Source organism: Indicator indicator, chromosome 10, assembly GCF_027791375.1.
Source record: "Indicator indicator isolate 239-I01 chromosome 10, UM_Iind_1.1, whole genome shotgun sequence".
NCBI classification, from domain to species: domain Eukaryota; kingdom Metazoa; phylum Chordata; class Aves; order Piciformes; family Indicatoridae; genus Indicator; species Indicator indicator.
The window spans coordinates 34,764,066-34,783,507 of NC_072019.1; the positions used below are offsets into that span (position 1 = coordinate 34,764,066).

The following is a 19,442-nucleotide window of genomic DNA, read 5'->3' on the forward strand; positions in this document are numbered from 1 at the left end:
TTCTGTCACTCCCATACAAGTGCATGGAGTCCAACACTGCTGCCCTCCAACATAAGTATAGGCAGTGGTCAGGTGGATCTCTGAGCACACTGTGGCTACACTGCAGCTTCAACAGAATTTAACTACAATAACCAGGTAAGATGCCACTCTGGGGACCTGGTTATTCAAAGAAAAAAAACAACAAAACAAACCACAGCTGATTTTACCTTGTGGAGAGAGAATAGCATCCCCATTTCCCCTGTGCTGGAAAGCATCATCAACTCATTCACCTTTCTAAGGAACCAAAAGCTGCTTCATGCAGCAGAGGAGGTTCCATGTGAGAGTGGCAGAGTTCTGGAGCAGGCTGCCCAGAGAGGTTGTGGAGTCTCCTTCCCTGGAGACATTTAAAACCCACCTGGATGCCTTCCTGTGTGACCTGCTCTAGGTGATCCTGCTCTGGCAGGGGGGAACTTGATGATCTTTTGAGGTCACTTCCAACCCCTAACATTCTGTGATACTCACACAACCTTCCCTCCACAACAGCTCCCCAAGGGCAACACAGAAAATCACTGCTCACCCTCAACATCTCAGAGCTCAGTTCACACTGTTTAATGACTCAGGATGACATTAAATAGCTAGAGAACAGGAAATATATTACAGAGCACCCACTGCTCAACTCCAGAGCACTGCCCTTGTGCCTCAGGGTACAATTCTTCACACCTGAAAAACAGGTTTGGTGGTCCTGGGGTCCTGTTTTCCTCTCTAAAAGCAGCCCTTCAGCCTACTCAGCTGTGTTGCATAAACATGACCCTGCAGTAGGCCACACAATGCCCATAAGTTATAAATGTGAATGAGCTCATTAAATTAGTTGTAATTTTTTTCTCATTTGACTCAAAACTTATGACACAGTTTCAGTCCATGCTCGCTTGAGATAAGCACTGTGAGGACTCCCTAGTTCCAGCCACAGCATTACCTCCTAACTGGTCACAATGCAGCCAGACATTTAAACACAGAATATACCTGACCATCAAGCAGAAGGGAACAGTGAGAAAGAGAATCTTAGAGAGCAAGACAAGGATAACAGCAAAACGTTCTGAGGCACATAAGACCATATGTAAGATGATTACAAAATATCTCTTCTGGAAAAGCATTAAATCCAAGCTGTCAGGAGGCCAGCAACCTGTTTAACCCCTTCAAAGCTTAACTCCCTTAATATACCAACTGAGACTTCCCTTGGAATGTCTCACAGAACCACAGAATGTTAGGGGCTGAAAGGGACCTTGAAAGCTCATCCAGTCCAACCCCCCCTGTCAGAGCAGGAGCACCTAGAGCAGGTCACACAGGAACACAGCCAGGCAGTTCTTGAATATCTCCAGAGAGGGAGACTCCACAACCCCCCTGGGCAGCCTGTTCCAGTGTTCTGTCAACCTCACAGGGAAAAAAAATTTCCACCCTTTTCCATGGAACTGCCTATGCCTCAACTTCCACCATTGCCCCTTGTGCTATCATTGGGCATCACCCAGCAGAGCCTGGCTCCATCCTCTTGGCACTCTGCCTGCACATCTTTATCAACAGCAATGAGGTCACCTCTCAGGCTCCTCTTCTCCAAGCTAAGGAGCCCTCAGCTCCCTCAGGCTCTCCTCATAAGGAAGATGTTCCACTCTCTTATTCGTTTTTGTGGCTCTGCACTGGACTCTTTCGAGCAGTTCCCTGAGGTCCTTCCTGAACTGAGGGACCCAGAGCTGGACACAATATTCCAGATGTGGCCTCCCCAGGGCAGAGTAGAGGGGGAGGAGAACCTCTCTGACCACAGCCCTTCTAATCTACCCCAGAATGGCATTGGCCTTCTTGGCCACAAGTGCACATTGCTGGCTCATGGTCATCCTTCCATCAGGATGATGGAAGGTCCACCAGGACCCCCAGGTCCTTTTCCCCTTCACTGCTCTCCAGCAGGTCAGTCCCCAACCTATCCTGCTCCATCCTATCTTTCCCAGGTGCAAGACTCTACCCTTGCCCTTGTTGAATTTCATTCCATTCCTCCCTGCCCAGCTCTCAGCCTGTCTAAGCCTGGCTGACTGGCAGCACAACCCTCCTGTGTCAGCCATTCCTCCCAGTTCTGTGTCCTCAGCAAACTTGCTGGCAGTGCTCCCTGTGCCCTCATCCAGCTCATTGATGAATACATTGAATGGAACTGGTCCCAGTACTGACCCCTGAGGGACTCCACTAGACACAGGCCTCCAACTAGACTCTGTCCCATTGACCACAGCTCTCTGACTTCTTTCCTTTAACCAGTTCCCACCCACCTCACTCCCCGATCACCCAGAGCACACTGCCTCAGTTTAGTTGTGAGGATGCTGTGGGAGATGTGTCAAATGCTTCCCTGTAATCAAGATAATCACTTCTCAGCCTTTTGGCTAAGATCGAGTGCAGTGTGTAGTCTCACGCACAGGTTCTGCTTCACTGGGCAGCCAGTTACACTGGCTTGCTTTCTCTAGACAATGTGCAAGCCTTTGAACTACCAGCAGATCTTAACTAACACAAATACACTCAGTGCTGCTCCTGGGTACAGCCTTGTCTCTCTGAACACAACATTGGAACTTTTTTCATTTTACTGAAACACACAAAACAAGGGCAGCAGCTCCATGTGCCTAGCAGCTCTGCAACGGTGTAGCACAGGAAGAGATACTGCACCTTGCAGTGAGAGCAAAGCCAGCGTGGTTAAGCAGGAGTAACTCCAGCAGTGACTGAATTTAGGCTGAAATTGAATTTGACCTTCACTGTAATATGAAGTTATAAGGAGATAACAATGGGATTGAGGTGATTAGCTGTAAGCAGAACTAAACCTTCCCTGTCAGCTGTTGAAGTGCAAACACAGAAATGCCCTGCTCAGAGAGCTTTGGCTGTTAGACTAATTCAACAGTGAGCAGGATAACTAACTGTAACAAACTAAATCTTGTCTCTCTTGATGTGAATCAACAAAGATAAAAATCACCTTTGCCCCTCACCAAGGCAACAACTGCCCAGGGAGGGGATGGTGAAAAGACCCTCTGGAATGTCCAACAAAAGATAAGGTTGTTGTGAATGACCTGCCTGCTGGGTCAGCTCTGCCCACTGCTAGCACACCTGGCAGTCACATAGACACTAATGTGACTGGCGTTTGGGCCAGGGGGAGCTGCCATTCACTGAATAAAAGACACTGAGCTTTAGCAGCTCAGACTGAGGGAGAAAAAGACACCCAGGGAGGTGGTAGAAGCCTCATCCCTCAAGGATTTTAAGGCCAGGCTGGATGTGGCTCTGAGCAACCTGATCTAGTGTGAGGTGTCCCTGCCCATGGCACGGGGGTTGGAACTGGATGATCCTTGAGGTGCCTTCCAGCCCTAACAATTCTACGATCACCATGCAGCCTGGAAGCCACAGGCCAGGAACCCTCTCTTCACCATAAAGAAAAGAACTCCTGGAGAAGAGAAGGCATCTTTACTGAAGACAACACATGCTGGAGGCTGCTCAGAGAAGGACTTGGACTTTGGGATCTCTCCCTCCCCTCCTCCAGGGAGGACAGCACAAGCCAATACTGATGACATCTCCTCCAAGCCAAAGCAGCAGCACCCTTCCTCGGACCTAAATCATCCTGGGGCAGGTGGTGGCAATAAAATTCTTTTCCCACTCTATTTCTCCATTTTCCCTCTCTCTCTCCATTCTTCTTTTCCATCCACTTTATTCTGTTAATGAATAGCCTCACTTTTGATATTTGACCTCTTTTGTGCCTTTAATTTCCCAACACAGGAATGTTCAAAAAAGAACTAATTTTCTCTCCCCCTCCAGACTGAGACACTCACCTCCCAGGTTTTTATTTATCCCTCCTTCGTAGCACTCTTGCAATTCTAATCTTAAAGACCATTCAGAGTGGTATGGACACCAAGTTCTTCCCAAAGCAAGAGTATTGTTACTTGAGATATAACCATGACCTTGTGTATTGGGTTTGGCCAAGCTGGAGTTAATTCTCCAGTGCTGTGTTTTGCAGCAGCAGTTGATAACATAGCAATGTTTTGGCTACTGTTGAATAAGTACCCAGGCTATGTCTTTTCAATGTTTCCCTGCCCCAAGAGTACATTGAGGGATGGGCAGGATCTTGGGAGGGGACATGGCTGAGCTGGCATACCTGGACTGGCCAAAGAAGTATTCCATGCCATATGACGTCAGCTCAGATATAAGAATGAAGTAAAAGAAGGAAGTGGGGGGATCGGTCCATGGCGTCTATCCTCCCAAGCAACTATCAAGCTTAGAGAGCCCTACTTCCCGAGACCGACCATCGTCCTGCTGATGGGAAGTAGAGACTAACATCTCTCTCTTGCTTCCGCGCGGTCTATTGCTTTTGCCTATTATTGTTATTAAATTCGCTTCTATCTTATTATTAGCTTTGGTCAATTTTTTTTTCTTCCTCCCCTCTCCCCCTGTCCATTTAAGAGGGGGAGTGATAGAGCGGCTTTGGTGGGCATCTGGCCTCCAGGCCAGGGCCAAACCACCACACCTTGGAATTGAATTATAAATGCTCTTATTGTATCTCTTCTCCACTCTGCATTGTGTTTTAACACCATAAATAGTACCTTACATTCACTCAGCCCTGGTAATTTTCATTCCTGGGTCCCAGCAAGTCTGCAGTGCTTCAACTAAGATGCAATCTTTGCTTCTCTTACAAGAATCAATCTGTTCTTTTCATTGTCATGACTTTGCCCATTTTTAGTTCTTTTTCTAAACAGCAACTCAGAGGATTTCAGGATGGCTGTGAAGCTGCTGAACAGACTCAGGCCCATCAGATCTTCAGAAACATCCACTGTTACTGCCTCTATACACTGAACCTCCTGAACAGACTCAGGCCCATCAGATCTTCAGAGACATCCACCACTGTTATTGCCTCTATACACTGAACCTCCTGAACAGACTCAGGCCCATCAGATCTTCAGAGACATCTATTGCTGTTGCATCTATACACTGAACCTCCTGAATAGATTCAGGCCCATCAGATCTTGAAAGACAGCCATCGATATACCATCTATTTATTGAAGCTGCTGAACAGATTCAGGCCCATTAGATATTTAGAGACACCCATTGCTATTGCTTGTGTATACTGAACCTACTGAACAGACTCAGGCCCATCAGATCTCTCAAGACAGCCACTGCTGTTGCATCTATATACCAAACCTACTGAAGAGATTGAGGCCCATCAGATCTTTAAAGACATCCATTGCTATGGCATCTATTTATTGAAGCTACTGAACAGATTCAGGCCCATTAGATATTTAGAGACATCCATTACTATTGCTTGTATATACTGAACCTACTGAACAGATTCAGGCCATTTAGAGACATCCATTGCTATTGCCTCTGTATACTGAATTACAAAACTCTTACTGCCTCTTGTTTGAGAAACAAGTTTTGTGGAAGCATTCAAGGCATTGCTTATAAAGAACTTAGCAAAAACATGATGGGAATGGGATGTCAGGGGAATATGTGATTCTCTCATCTGAAACGCATAATTAGCTTTTGGCTAAGTGTGCAATTAACATTGAAATTTACAATCAAGTATGATGGTGTTCTAATTTTACCTCCTTTAAATGAAAAAAAAAAAAAAACCACCACCAAAAAACCCCAACTTAGTTACCAGCACTGTTTCACTGAATCTCTTTCCTATGAGGCCAGCTGTACAGTGACATCCTGTCATCCAGGAGACAACCCACACACAAAGCTGCTTAAAACACTGCAGACCTGCCTTTTGGGCAGTCAGGCAGCCTGGGGGTCATTTTGGTTTAGAGGGTTTTGTTTTGCAGTGGTAGCTGCCACTCAGCATAATTAGCACTTGTCACATTTCTGTTTGCAAAGATCCTTCCCACAAAAACAGGGTGATGTTGCTTTCCACCCTCTGCCCAGCTGTGCCTGAAAGCTCTAACATCCACTACAGCTAATCTCAGATCCCTGCAGGTTTCAGCAGTTAAGCCATGGAAACATTTTTGTTAACGGGGAAGAAAAACCTATACTTATCTTAGCAGTTTAAATCTGATAAGCAGCACCTTGAAAGAAAAAAAAAATATCACACTGTGGTCTAAATAAGCTGTCTCCATCTGAACATCACATCCTTTTTGCCTTTGGACCTGTAGATTTAACTTCTATTTGCCTTTAAAAAGGGGGTTCAAAGCAGTTTCAACTGTAACAGCAGCTGCCAAGCCCTGTGTTTAATGTCTCTTATTAATCAGGTGTGTGTTTGTGTTATTTGTAGTGTGTGCAACAAAAATGAGACTCCCCCCATGCAGGGTGCTTAGCAAAAGGCTAATGGAAGGTTAATGAAATCCCTCAGTCCCTGCACACACTAGGGGGTGGTGTGCAAAGTGTCACAACGTACAAATGCCTGAGGCTAAACACTGCCAATGATTTACCATCAGTAAATGGAATGGAATTAACATGGAGCTCATGGAATTAACCTAGACTGGGCCAGCAGGAAGGACCTGAGTTTGCTCCTCGGAAGTTAACCTCTGTGCTACCTTGCTCAAGAGTGCTGCCATTATTGTGCTCACCACCATTAGACACACAAATGCACAGGAGGAGGTCAAAAAAAAAAAAAAAAACAAAAAACCCAACTCTGACGTTGCTCTTGCTCCAAGCCCACTCACTTTAAGTCATTTGCACTGCTTCTGCCTGGCTCTGGCCAAAGTGGCCTTCTCCAGCTGCTAGGCAACCTGAGCGCTGCACTGAGTTAACCACCTGCATTTACTGGGAGCCTAACAGTGTCAGCTCTGGGAGTTATTCATAACAAAAAGCACACCTAGATGAAAATAGAAGGACTTCCCATCAGGAATTAGCACCTCTGGAAACACAAAACTGTTGGTCAAGGGAGAAATAATCCACACGCACACCCTAAATGCAGAGAGATGTTATAAAGTGGCTCTTTACGATGTATGCTAAGGGAGATGTTTGATATCAAAGTGGTTGAACAGATGGCAGTGGCATATAGAAATTATAGTCCAAGAATTGCAATAATGTGGATATTGGAATAGATACATAGTACCTGAATATATTTACATAGGTAATGTTTTAAATTAGAAATGCTTAAATTACCAAATCTCATCCAACTACAAAATTAACTTTCTTGCTAAAGGTCATTTATTTTCTTTGCATAATCCTCCATTCCTAAATGAGGTAGAAAAGACTTGAAATGAAACCAAAGTCAACTGACTTCGGATCACAGGATGCTAGGGGTTGAAAGGGACCTCCAGAGATCATCCAGTCCAACCCCTCTGCCAGAGCAGGACCAGAGAATCTAGCACAGGTCACACAGGAACACATCCAGATGGGTCTTGAAAGTCCACAGAGAAGAAGACTCCACAACCTCTCTGGGCAGCCTGTTCCAGTGCTCTGGACCCTCACAGTGAAAAAGTTCCTCCTCATGTTGAGGTGGAACCTCCTGTGCTGGAGTTTATATCCACTGCTCCTTGTCCTATCCCAGGGTGCAACTGAGCAGAGCCTGTCCCCTCCCTCTTGACCCCCAGCCCTCAGATATTTAGAAACATTTATTAAATCCCCTCTCAGTCTTCTCTTCTCCAGACTAAACAGCCCCAGGGGTCTCAGCCTCTCCTCACAGGGCAGTGCTCCAGTCCCTTAATCATCCTCATAGTCCTCTGTTTGTCTCTCTCAAGTAGCTTCCTATCTTTAAAGAAAAAAAAAAAAAAACAAACCCTACAAAACATTATTTCACAGAACTCCTCTCCAGACCATTTTACTGCTTTGCTCTCTATCAGCAGAGCTATCACTCTGCCTTAAACCCACCAGGAATACCTTTGCTGTGTCCTGTTCCTCTCAAACTCAAGAGCTCAAGCGATCCTCCTTTCAAGTCTTCCCAAAGCAGAGCATTCCCCAGATGCTATGTCCCTAGCAGGACTGATAAGGCTCTTACTGAGAGGTCAGTGTGCGTGACTGAGTTGTTAATGTCAACAAAGCGAGAGGCCCACTCATGACAGCACAATTAACCACAGCAGCACTTGCCTTTTTGATCACATTGGTCACAGCTGGTCAAATCCTGATTCACCAAATTATGGACTTGCACAAACTTCAAAGCCACATCCATAGCTTCAAAATATTCATCAGTTTCTGCTGGAGACATTACCCTTGAGACAGAGCAGAAAGACATTTCCTGACACAGTGACACGTGGTCAGTCTTTACCTGCAGTTGCTTGGCACTTGAAGCCATGTCAATTTGTCTTAGCTCTAAGAAAACCCAAGGAGCTCTTGGTAGCTGAGGTGCTACAGCCAAACCTTCTGCTCTTCTGTCCAACACAGGCAAAAGCCAATGTAGTAAGTCCCACTGATCACTGATCTCTCTGTATTGCAGCACAGCAGTAGTCACTTCCCCCTGTGTCAGTATGAGCTGAAATTCCACCCCCCACCGACAATAACCAGGCTAACCCAGTCTGGAAGCAAATGAAGGCTGTATTTACAAAGCAGAATCTACAATCTACGACGAAATGCAATGAATATGTACAAATACACAAAATTCACAACATTTACAAATACATACAATCAACAGAAAAGCACAACCGATCTCCTTTTGCTTTCCCCCAAGGGGACCCTCCCAAAGGGGCCTCTTTCTCTCCCAGGAGCTTCCCCCCCAGACCCCCCTTGGACACAGAAGCAGAGTTTGTTAAGCAGAAAGTTGTTAACTTAGCTGCCAAGGTCAGTACGTGTTATCTTCAGCCAGAAGAGAAGAAGAAACAGCAACCAGACAGCCCAGCAACTGCCCCCACTGCAGAACACAGAATGTGCAGAGTGCCTACTTTGTTTTGGGTAATAGTTCTTAAACATTTCTATCCATCCAATGGAAGTGTTTAGAACAATCAGTATTTTGCTTTCTTACACCCAATAGTGACTTATTTACACTCTTTCACTTCCTCTGTTCTGAACTTTGCAAAGAAAAAATTAAAAAGACAGTTTCAAACCATCACACCCCCCCACCTGGAGATCTGTGGGACAGAAGAGGAGGTTGTCTGCACACAGCCCTTGAGCACCACCAGCCTGCCACACCTGCATGCACTTAGCAGCACCACAGGTGCCCATGAACTGAGAGGCACCTGGCTCCACGGAGAACAGCTGAGGGTCCTACAGGTGCTCCTCTCTACATTTTATAAAGACTTTGAAGTGGTTCATTTAACCACTTGGACCTCCTCCTCCACTTCACATTAACCAAATTCAGATATGGCAACATCAAGCTTGGTGGGACCATCATTAAACAAAGGTAACATAACTGGGAAGAGCAACGTGTTCAGTGGAGCCTCAGGGTCCCACATTCACAGAAACTCAACAGCAGCTGTCAACCCTTTCAAAAGGAATTGAAAGGTTGGTAAGAAAACTTCCTTCCCACAGAGAGGAGCACAGTTTCAGTGTGCTGGTGGCCCCCACTACTACTTTGTGTACCTTGAAAAATACACTGACATTACAGGCTTAGTCTCAGGACAGGCAGGAGGTAAACAAGCTCAAATGCTGTGTGTTTTATAGAGGCACACATTTAAGGACCCCTCTGTTAAGGGTCCTTAAATCATGACTCACATTAGGGATCCATGCAAGAAGTACAAAAAGAGAGAAGAAAAGAACACTGCAAAAATGTCAGACACTTACATGAACCTGTTATTGAAAATAAATTCTAAATCAACAGTGTGGTTGATAGCTGCAGTATTAAGAAGTTTAAGGTTATCAAAGCCTTTTCCCCCCCTCAAAGCTTTCAAACAGCTACCATCAAAACGACTCCTCACTTCATTTTGATCCCAGTATCTCTGCAAAACCCCCAATAGTTCATGGTGCTTTCTATCTTGCTTGTACACAATTCATCAGGGATTTTCAAGATGAAGATAGCTTGGATGGAAGTTGTCTGTAGCTGCTGCTGGGGCCTGCAAACCATTCTTTTTACCTAAACCCAAAATGAAATCCCAAGTTTCATACTACCTTAGCTGTATTAGTTTCAATGCCAGAATTCTGCAACACAAAGAGGATCTTTTATTAAATACTTTGCTGTACCTTTTAGCCAGCAACACAGAAATAAAAGGCATCATTTTCTTGCAGCTCCTCATTTAAGAGTCTATTTTATTGTAACTATTTATTTAACATCATAACAATAAATATAAACCCCCAAAGTGGTTACTACACTATTAAATGCAGTACTTAAAAATTATCAATCAATTAGATCAATTAGAAGCCTATGCTACTAGCTGGGGCAGGGTTTGGGTAGAAACACTACAGAATTTCAGCTCATCTTCAAGCCTGAACTTTAAGCCTAATTTGTGGGAGAAATCACTAAGCAGCCAGCTGTTTCCAGTTAGGAAGCTAACTCCTTTGAAACTGTTTAAGAGAGCATTAGCCTCATAGCTTCTCTCTGAGATCTCTTCATGCAAGGCAGAGGAGAAGATCCTTGCAGACTGGAATTCCAGCTGGAATTGCTGTGGTACTTTAAACACAGCAACCCGAGCTCGATTCTTTCTGAGCTTGCTGAATGATTCAAACAGGGTTTAAGCACCATTAGGATAAGCTGTGCTTGCACCCAAGGGTTTAACTCCTTTGCCAGCAAGCAGAATAAAAGAAAGCTTTTGTTTTCCATAATGAGGAACATCATGGGCTACTGTCAAATGCTTGGCCTGTGCCTGCCACTCTGTAGCTCAGGAACTTGTATTTTTTACACTAGATTAGGGTGCTGTAATCCAAAAAGGCTGAAGATGTCCCATGACTAGGTGTGAGAGCAGACAGAGCCTTCACCTTACCTGCATAACCTCTTTCCATTTGATTACCAAAAAGTTGTGTCAGCAGAGATAGAATCATAGAATTGTCAGGGTTGGAAGGGACCTCAAGGATCAGCCAGTTCCAAACCCCCTGCCATGGGCAGGGACACCTCACACTACAGCAGGTTGCTCACAGCCACATCCAGCCTGGCTGCAAAAACCACCAGGGATGAGGCTTCCACCACCTCCCTGGGCAACCTGTTCCAGTGTCTCACCACCCTCATGGGGAAGAGCTTCTTCCTAACATCCAATCTGAATCTACCCATTTCTAGTTTTGCTCCAAAAAATGGTGGTTTGAGTCATACCTCTGTCTTCCTCCAAGACTCCTGGATGGATGAAGTTAGCCGAGCTGGTAGGCAAGTTGCAGCAAGAAATAAGTATCTTACTTGGAGGACATAAACTGATACCAGAAGCTATGTGCAGAGTTCTCTCACTGAGTTGCTTCACCTACTACAGCTCACTCAAAAGGCACTACTCAGGAGCTCAGGCCTGCCCTGGTTTGCTGCAGTTTAATAATAGCTGACTTGTGAAAACACAGAGCAGCTGCTCAAGACCATACCAAGGGTTTCACCACTCAAGCAAAGCAGCGACACAAAGAGAACTTATTGCAGGGCCACAAACAATGCAGCCAACAAAACCCAGCAACAACCAAAATCTACATGAATCAAAACCCCACTTCCAAACAGACTATTTTTTACCATTGTGTCCTTACTGGGGTTAATAAAAGCACTTTTGAAGCTATGTGCAGAGTTTGCTCACTGAGGGCTCACTGAGTTGGTTCACCTACTACGGCTCACTCAAAAAGCACTACCTGAGGGCTCTGGGCCTCCTCTGGTTTGCTGCAGTTTAATAGTAGCTGACTTCTGAGAACACAGAGCAGATGCTCAAGACCATACCAAGAGTTCCACCACTTAAGCAAAGCAGCGACACAAAGAGAACTTATTGCAGGGCCACAAACAACGTAGCCAACTGTGTCGGTGTGAGCTGAAATTCCCCCCCCACCAACAATAACCAGGCTAGCCCCGTCTGGAAGCAAATGAAAAGCTGTATTTACAAGCAGAGTCTAAAATCTACAATGAAATGCAATAAATATGTACAAATATACAAAATTCACAACATTCACAAATATATACAATCAACAGAAAAAGCACAACCGATCTCCCTTTGCTTCCCCCCAAGGGGACCCTCCCAAAGGGGCCTCCCTCTCCCAGGAGCTTCCCCTCCAGACCCCCCTGGACAGAGAAGCACAGTTAGTTAAGCAGAAAGTTGTTAACTTAGCTGCCAAGGTCAGTGTGTTATCTTCAGCCAGAAGAGAAGAAGAAACAGCAGCCAGACAGCCCAGCAACTGCCCCCACTGCCGAACGCAGAATGTGCCGAATGCCTACTTTGTTTTGGGTAATAGTTCTTAAACATTTCTATCTATCCAATGGAAGTGTTTAGAACAATCGTTATTTTGCTTTCTTACACCCAATAGTGACTTATTTACATTCTTTCACTTTCTCTGTTTTGAACTTTGCAAGGAAAAATTAAAAAGACAGTTTCAAACCATCACAGTCCACCCCTTCTAAACAATTCCATTGGCTGCTACTATCATTTATCTAATCTAAAATAATATCTACAACAATAGGTGAATAAAGACCATAGTCCATTCCGGCTATCTCAGATGTAGATGATTCAAAAGAGTCAAATCACAGGAAAAACAGCAAACAGCTTGTTTCCTCGCAGATGGAGCGAAGAAAGGAACAGGGACTCTCAGGTGACTCAGGGCTCTCAGGGTTCGTGCACCGTAGATCTCATGGAACTCTCCTCTTGGGCGCGATGCTGTATCTGCGCAACACTCTGAATTTAACCTCTCTCAGCCAAAGTTAGATTTCTTTGTGGAATACACTGAATTTCACCATTTTCTTGCATCACCCAATAGGTGTGACCAGGACCTTCAGCAGAAACCACCCCTCGGACAGGTTTGGCCTCTCCTGAAGGAGAAAATACCCAAACCGTTTTGCCTAACAGATTCTTTTCTCTGATAACAGGAACTCTATCACCTTCTTCCTTTCGCAACAAATCTGATTGGGCAGGTCCAGCTCGATTCACTGAACCTCTACTATTCACCAACCAGGTTGCTTGTGCTAAATGTTTCTCCCAGTTTTTCAAAGATCCACCCCCCATGGCTTTGAGAGTGGTTTTCAGCAAACCATTGTAGCGTTCGATCTTCCCTGCAGCTGGTGCATAGTAGGGAATGTGGAATATCCACTCGATGCCGTGCTCTTTGGCCCAGTTTTTTACAAGATTGTTCTTGAAATGAGTTCCGTTGTCCGACTCAATCCTCTCTGGAGTTCCGTGTCTCCACAGGATTTGTCTCTCCAGGCCAAGAATGGTGTTACGTGCAGTTGCATGAGGAACTGGATAAGTTTCCAGCCATCCAGTGCTTGCCTCTACCATAGTCAGCACATACTGCTTACCAGATCGAGAACGAGGTAGAGTGATGTAGTCAATCTGCCAGGCTTCACCATACTTGTACTTGGACCATCGGTCACCGTACCACAAGGGCTTGATCCGCTTTGCCTGCTTAATAGCAGCACAAATGTCACAGTCATGGATGACTTGTGTGATAGCATCCATGGAAATGTCAATGGATCTGTCACGAGCCCATCGGTAGGTTGCATCTCTGCCTTGATGTCCTGACGAGTCATGGGCCCACCGAGCTAAGAACAGCTCACCTCGGTGTTTCCAGTCAAGATCAGGATCAGGATCAGAGTTTGTGTCCACCTGGGAAACTCTTGCAGCTAGATCTGCCTGATGGTTGTGTTGTTGTTCCTCTGTAGCTTTGCTCTTAGGAATGTGAGCATCGATGTGTCTCACTTTCACTGGGATTCTCTCAATGCGAGCAGCAATGTCTTGCCACAGATCTGCAGCCCAGATTGGCTTTCCTTTCCTCTGCCAGCCATTCTTCTTCCAGTCTTTCAGCCAACCCCACAAGGCATTGGCTACCATCCACGAGTCGGTGTAGAGATAAAGCTTTGGCCATCTCTCACGTTCAGCTATGTTAAGAGCTAGCTGGACAGCTTTTACCTCTGCAAATTGACTGGATTCTCCTTCTCCATCTCTCGCTTCTGCAACTCTGCGCGTTGGGCTCCACACTGCAGATTTCCATCTCCGCTTGTTCCCAACAAGACGACAGGAACCGTCTGTGAACAAAGCATATCTCTTTTCATCATCAGACAGATCACTGTAAGGAGGAGCTTCCTCAGCACGAGTTACTCTCTCCTCTGGAGGTTTAGCACAGCTTGTGCCTTCTGGCCAGTTTGTGATCACCTCCACCAAACCAGGCCTTTCGAGATTTCCCATTCGAGCTCTCTGTGTTATCAGAGCCATCCACTTAGACCAGGTAGCATCTGTTGCATGATGTGGTGAAGAACCTTTGCCTTTGAACATCCAATTCAGAACTGGCAATCTAGGAGCTAGAAGAAGTTGTGACTCAGTTCCAATCACTTCAGAAGCAGCTTTCACTCCTTCATAAGCAGCTAAAATCTCTTTCTCTGTTGGAGTGTAGTTTGCCTCTGAGCCTCTGTAGCCACGACCCCAGAAACCAAGAGGACGTCCTCGTGTCTCCCCTGGAGCTCTTTGCCATAAGCACCAGGTTGGACCATTGTCACTCGCGGCCGTGTACAGAATGTTCTTAATGTCTGGACCAGTTCGGACAGGTCCCAGACCCATCGCTTGGACTACCTCTCGCTTGATCTGGTCAAAGGCTGCTTGTTGCTCAGGACCCCATTGGAAACTGTTTCTCTTTCGAGTCACATCATAGAGAGGTTTCACAATCTGACTGTATCCAGGAATGTGCAGTCTCCAAAATCCCACTATGCCTAAGAAACGCAGAGTTTCTTTCTTGTTGGTGGGATTTGCCATGGTGGAGACTCTGTTTATCACATCCATTGGGATGTGACGGCGACCATCTTGCCACCGCACTCCCAGAAACTGGATTTCTCTGGCAGGTCCTTTCACCTTGTCTCGCTTGATAGCGAAACCAGCTTGCAAGAGAATGTCAAGGATTTTGTTACCTTTCTCGAAGACTTCTTCAGCAGTCTCACCCCAGACGATGATGTCATCGATGAACTGAATGTGTTCTGGAGCTCCACCTTTCTCCAAAGCATCATGGATCACTGCATGGCAGATGGTTGAACTGTGAATCCACCCCTGGGGCAAACGATTGAATGTGTACTGAATGCCTCTCCAGGTGAAAGCAAACTGAGGCCTGCATTCCTCTGCTATGGGAATAGAGAAGAAAGCATTAGCAATGTCTATGGTAGCATACCATTTGGCCTGCTTGGATTCCAGCTCATATTGGAGTTCCATCATGTCTGGTACAGCTGCACTCATGGGTGGAGTTACTTCATTCAAGGCACGGAAATCAACTGTCAGACGCCACTCTCCATTCTGCTTTCGCACAGGCCAGATTGGACTGTTGAAAGGTGAATGAGTTTTGCTGATGACCTTCTGACTCTCCAACTGACGAATCAAGTTTTGAATGGGCACCAAAGAGTCACGGTTGGTTCTGTATTGTCTGTGATGCACAGTTTGAGAAGCAACCGGCAGCTTTACATCCTCTATCTCATGTTGTCCCACAACTGCAGATTCATCTGAAAGCTCAGGTCTAATGGACAACTTCAATTTTCCTCCATCAGTTTCTACAGTTGCTATTCCAAAAGCCCATTTGTAACCCTTAGGGTCTTTAAAACGCCCTTCTCTCAGAAAGTCAATTCCCAAAATACAAGGTGCATTAGGACCTGTTACAATAGTATGTTTCTTCCACTGCTTCCCAGTTAAACTTATATCAACCTCTATCTTAAACAACTCTTGAGATCCACCAGTGACTCCCTGAATAGTTATAGATTCTCCCCCTTGATAATTTGATGGTATTATGGTGCACTGAGCTCCTGTGTCAACCAAGGCCCTGTACTTCTGAAATTTTGAAGTGCCAGGCCACTGGATGTACACATCCCAATAGATTCTGTTATCTCCATTATCCCTTACCTCCCCCTGGCGGAAGGCAGGGCACCCCTAATGGTGGGGATTACCTCCACATGTACAGCCGGCACAACGTCCAGCACCAGAATTAGGATCACTGTTGGAGCTATCAGAGTTGTTCTGGGAAACTGAGGAAGCGACAGCTACCCTCCTGGTATTGCTACCTCGGGATCTGCCCCTCTGCAGCTCCCGTAACCTCTTGAAAAGATCAGAAGTTGGTTGACCATCCCATCTGTTCATGTTCTCACCAAACTGATCACGCAGAGTTATCCAGATACTGCCACGTGATTGCCTCTGCTGTCTGTTTTGGTTTGACCTATTCTGGAATGGCCTTCTTGGAGCACGTCTGTTCCTAACAGCTGAAACTTGTATCCATCTGGAGGAAGAGGAATTAGAATCATCCCCCTTCATCAAGTTGGATATGGAGGTTTTAAGTTCCTCCTTCAGCTCTTTCATGCAATTCTTCATCTCTCCAGACAGAGTTTCAATGGCTGAAACCAAAGAAGTACGTGCAAGACTATCCTCCAACTGCCTCATTTGGTCAGTGAAATGGCCAACAGTAGGAGGTGCTCCACCATAATTTCTTGCCACAATCCTGCTTGCCAGAATAGTAGCATAATTAGGAGGAGCAAGCTTAATGAGCTTTTTGGCAAGGCCTGTTCCAACAGGAATTTCATCAGGATTCAGAGTCTTATGATCTCCATACATTACTTCTCTCACAGCAAACTCTCTCAGACGCTTGATTCCCTCAGCTATTGTGGTCCAAGGCTTAGGGTTCCATGGTAAATCATCTCTGCTGGGGTACCTCAGCGAGACTGCCAGTAGGAGGCGTGCCCACAGAGAAACTTTACCAATGCACTTGCCTAGATGCCTGTCTATGCCTGTATCCTTTGAGAGCATCCCCAACTGAGAGGCCGACTTGTCACCTACCACCAATGCTGGGGCTCCCATATCAAAACACCTGGCTAGCCAAGACAGGACTGGCTCATTATCTCCTCTGATGTAATCCTTCCTCACATGTCTAATTTCCTGTCTGGGTGCATTAGCTGACTGTATGTCATCCTCATCATCATCATCATCATCATCATCCTGAGGTCGCTGTCCCCATAATCCTATTTTAATCCTCCGTTGAATTTCTTTGAGTTCAGAGGCACTACCAGCAGTTGCTAATCTACTAGGGTCTACATCCTGACCTACATCTCCATCATCCATGTGGGGTCTCAAGAGGTCTACCAGAGTTTTAAGGCTAACCCTCTCTTCCTCATCAGAAGGATCTTTCTTAAGAGAGGGACCCTGAGTAGAAGGACCCTCATCTCCATCTGCACCATCTCCTGCAGCATCTGCATCTCCTCCTGCAGCTCCTTTACGCTTTCTGGTTACAGTGGCCACCAAATTTACTGGCTTGGTTTTCACATTCACAGCAGAGTTGGAAGAGCAAGTAGCCTTATGTCTTTCTTGACACAGTGCTATCAGTAGCCATATGATTATTCCAAGAAGCAACAAAATTAAGATTAAGGCTAGTACAAGATATCTAGGGTACCACTGGTTACAAAGACCCTCTGTAGTTGTAAGAGGAGTAACAAACTCATATGTGTCTGCTAGCAGATCCATAGTTGAGTTACCATAGCTTCTTAGCCCAATAAGACCATAACAGAATTCACCAACATTCAGTAACTTGTTCTTAACCCAAAGAAACGACTTATATGCCACGTATCTCACAATCTTGTCTATCATGCAGGAAACAGCCCATCTGTAAACAATCACACTGATAACAGAGGAAATAAAATTACTCAAAATCCAAAACAGCTTCATTTTGCTTCCTAATCTGAGCAGAAATAAATCAAACAAGCAATCGAGCCCCGAGTTGGAGCGCCAAAAATAAAAAGTGTGTCGGTGTGAGCTGAAATTCCCCCCCCACCAACAATAACCAGGCTAGCCCAGTCTGGAAGCAAATGAAAAGCTGTATTTACAAGCAGAGTCTAAAATCTACAATGAAATGCAATGAATATGTACAAATATACAAAATTCACAACATTCACAAATATATACAATCAACAGAAAAAGCACAACCGATCTCCCTTTGCTTCCCCCCAAGGGGACCCTCCCAAAGGGGCCTCCCTCTCCCAGGAGCTTCCCCCCCAGACCCCCCTGGACAGAGAAGCACAGTTAGTTAAGCAGAAAGTTGTTAACTTAGCTGCCAAGGTCAGTGTGTTATCTTCAGCCAGAAGAGAAGAAGAAACAGCAGCCAGACAGCCCAGCAACTGCCCCCACTGCCGAACGCAGAATGTGCCGAATGCCTACTTTGTTTTGGGTAATAGTTCTTAAACATTTCTATCTATCCAATGGAAGTGTTTAGAACAATCGTTATTTTGCTTTCTTACACCCAATAGTGACTTATTTACATTCTTTCACTTTCTCTGTTTTGAACTTTGCAAGGAAAAATTAAAAAGACAGTTTCAAACCATCACACCAACAAAACCCACCAAAAACCAAAATCTACATGAACCCAAACCCCACTTCCAAACAGGCTGTTTTATTACCACTGTTTCCTTGACTGGGGTTAAGGAAAGCACTTTTGAAGGCAGTGGCACTTACCCAGATCTGAAGCTTCACCCTCTTGTCGTTCCTGTACACTGTTTTCACTTTGAAGTCAATCCCCACGGTGCTGACGAAAGCTGGTGTGAAGGTGTCGTCAGCGTACCTGAAGAGGAAGGAGGTTTTGCCCACGCTGCTGTTGCCGATGATCAGGAGCTTGAACATGTAATCAAAATTTTGATCTGAAGTATCTTTCTGCCTGTATCTGGCATCTGTTACTGAAGCCATCTAAGAAAATTACAAACATTGAAAAAGAGCAGATTTAAGAGCAGTTTGCGCATTTGTTTGCATTGACTGTGCACCATATGCTTAGCTTCGCTCTCCTCTGTAATTCCATAACCACTCTATCTGCTGCATGAGGAGCAGCACAGCCTCAAAACTTTTAAATCCTGGCTTCAGATTTCTATTATCCACTTGCACTGCTGAGATTTCCAACCCCCACAAAATACACCTGTTGTACCACGCTGTGTTTGAAAGAGTAACAGATGGCTATTGCAGATTGTTCAAACACTGGCAGCGAAGCAGCACTCATGACTCCTGTGGCAGGATGCCACTTCTGGTGCTCCAATAACCTGGAGTACTGCAACCAAGAACTACAATCTTTGATGGTGCACCCAACTGTGGAATTCATTAAGCAGCCTACAAGTCAGGTAAAAACCTAAATAATTCCTTTCACAACAGCTAGGGAAAAACCTGCATGTCCAGCACAGGCAGCACCACCATTTCAGCCTGAGGAAAGGTCTGTCCTCAGCAGTTACAAGAAAAAGCAAACAAGCAAACAAACAAACAAAAAACCAAAAACAAACCTAAAACCCCCCGACAGAGCAAACCGCTAAAACGCCCCCCGATAGAGCAAACCGCTAAAAAGCCCCCCGAGAGAGCAAACCGCTAAAAAGCCCCCCGACAGAGCAAACCGCTAAAACGCCCCCCGACAGAGCAAACCGCTAAAACGCCCCCCGACAGAGCAAACCGCTAAAACGCCCCCCGACAGAGCAAACCGCTAAAACGCCCCCCGACAGAGCAAACCGCTAAAAC

The 19,442-nt window shown here is 45.5% G+C and overlaps 1 protein-coding gene across 1 annotated transcript in view; it reads right to left on the reverse strand.

Annotated features, from left to right (window-relative positions):
* The window catches only part of RAB3B (RAB3B, member RAS oncogene family), a 70,143-nt gene extending 51,508 nt beyond the window's left edge, over positions 1-18,635 (reverse strand). Inside the window, exon 1 of the mRNA XM_054384524.1 lies at positions 18,408-18,635. Coding sequence (XP_054240499.1) covers positions 18,408-18,635 — 228 coding nt within the window. The remainder of the gene's footprint in view (positions 1-18,407) is intronic.
* Positions 18,636-19,442: the final 807 nt, after the last annotated feature.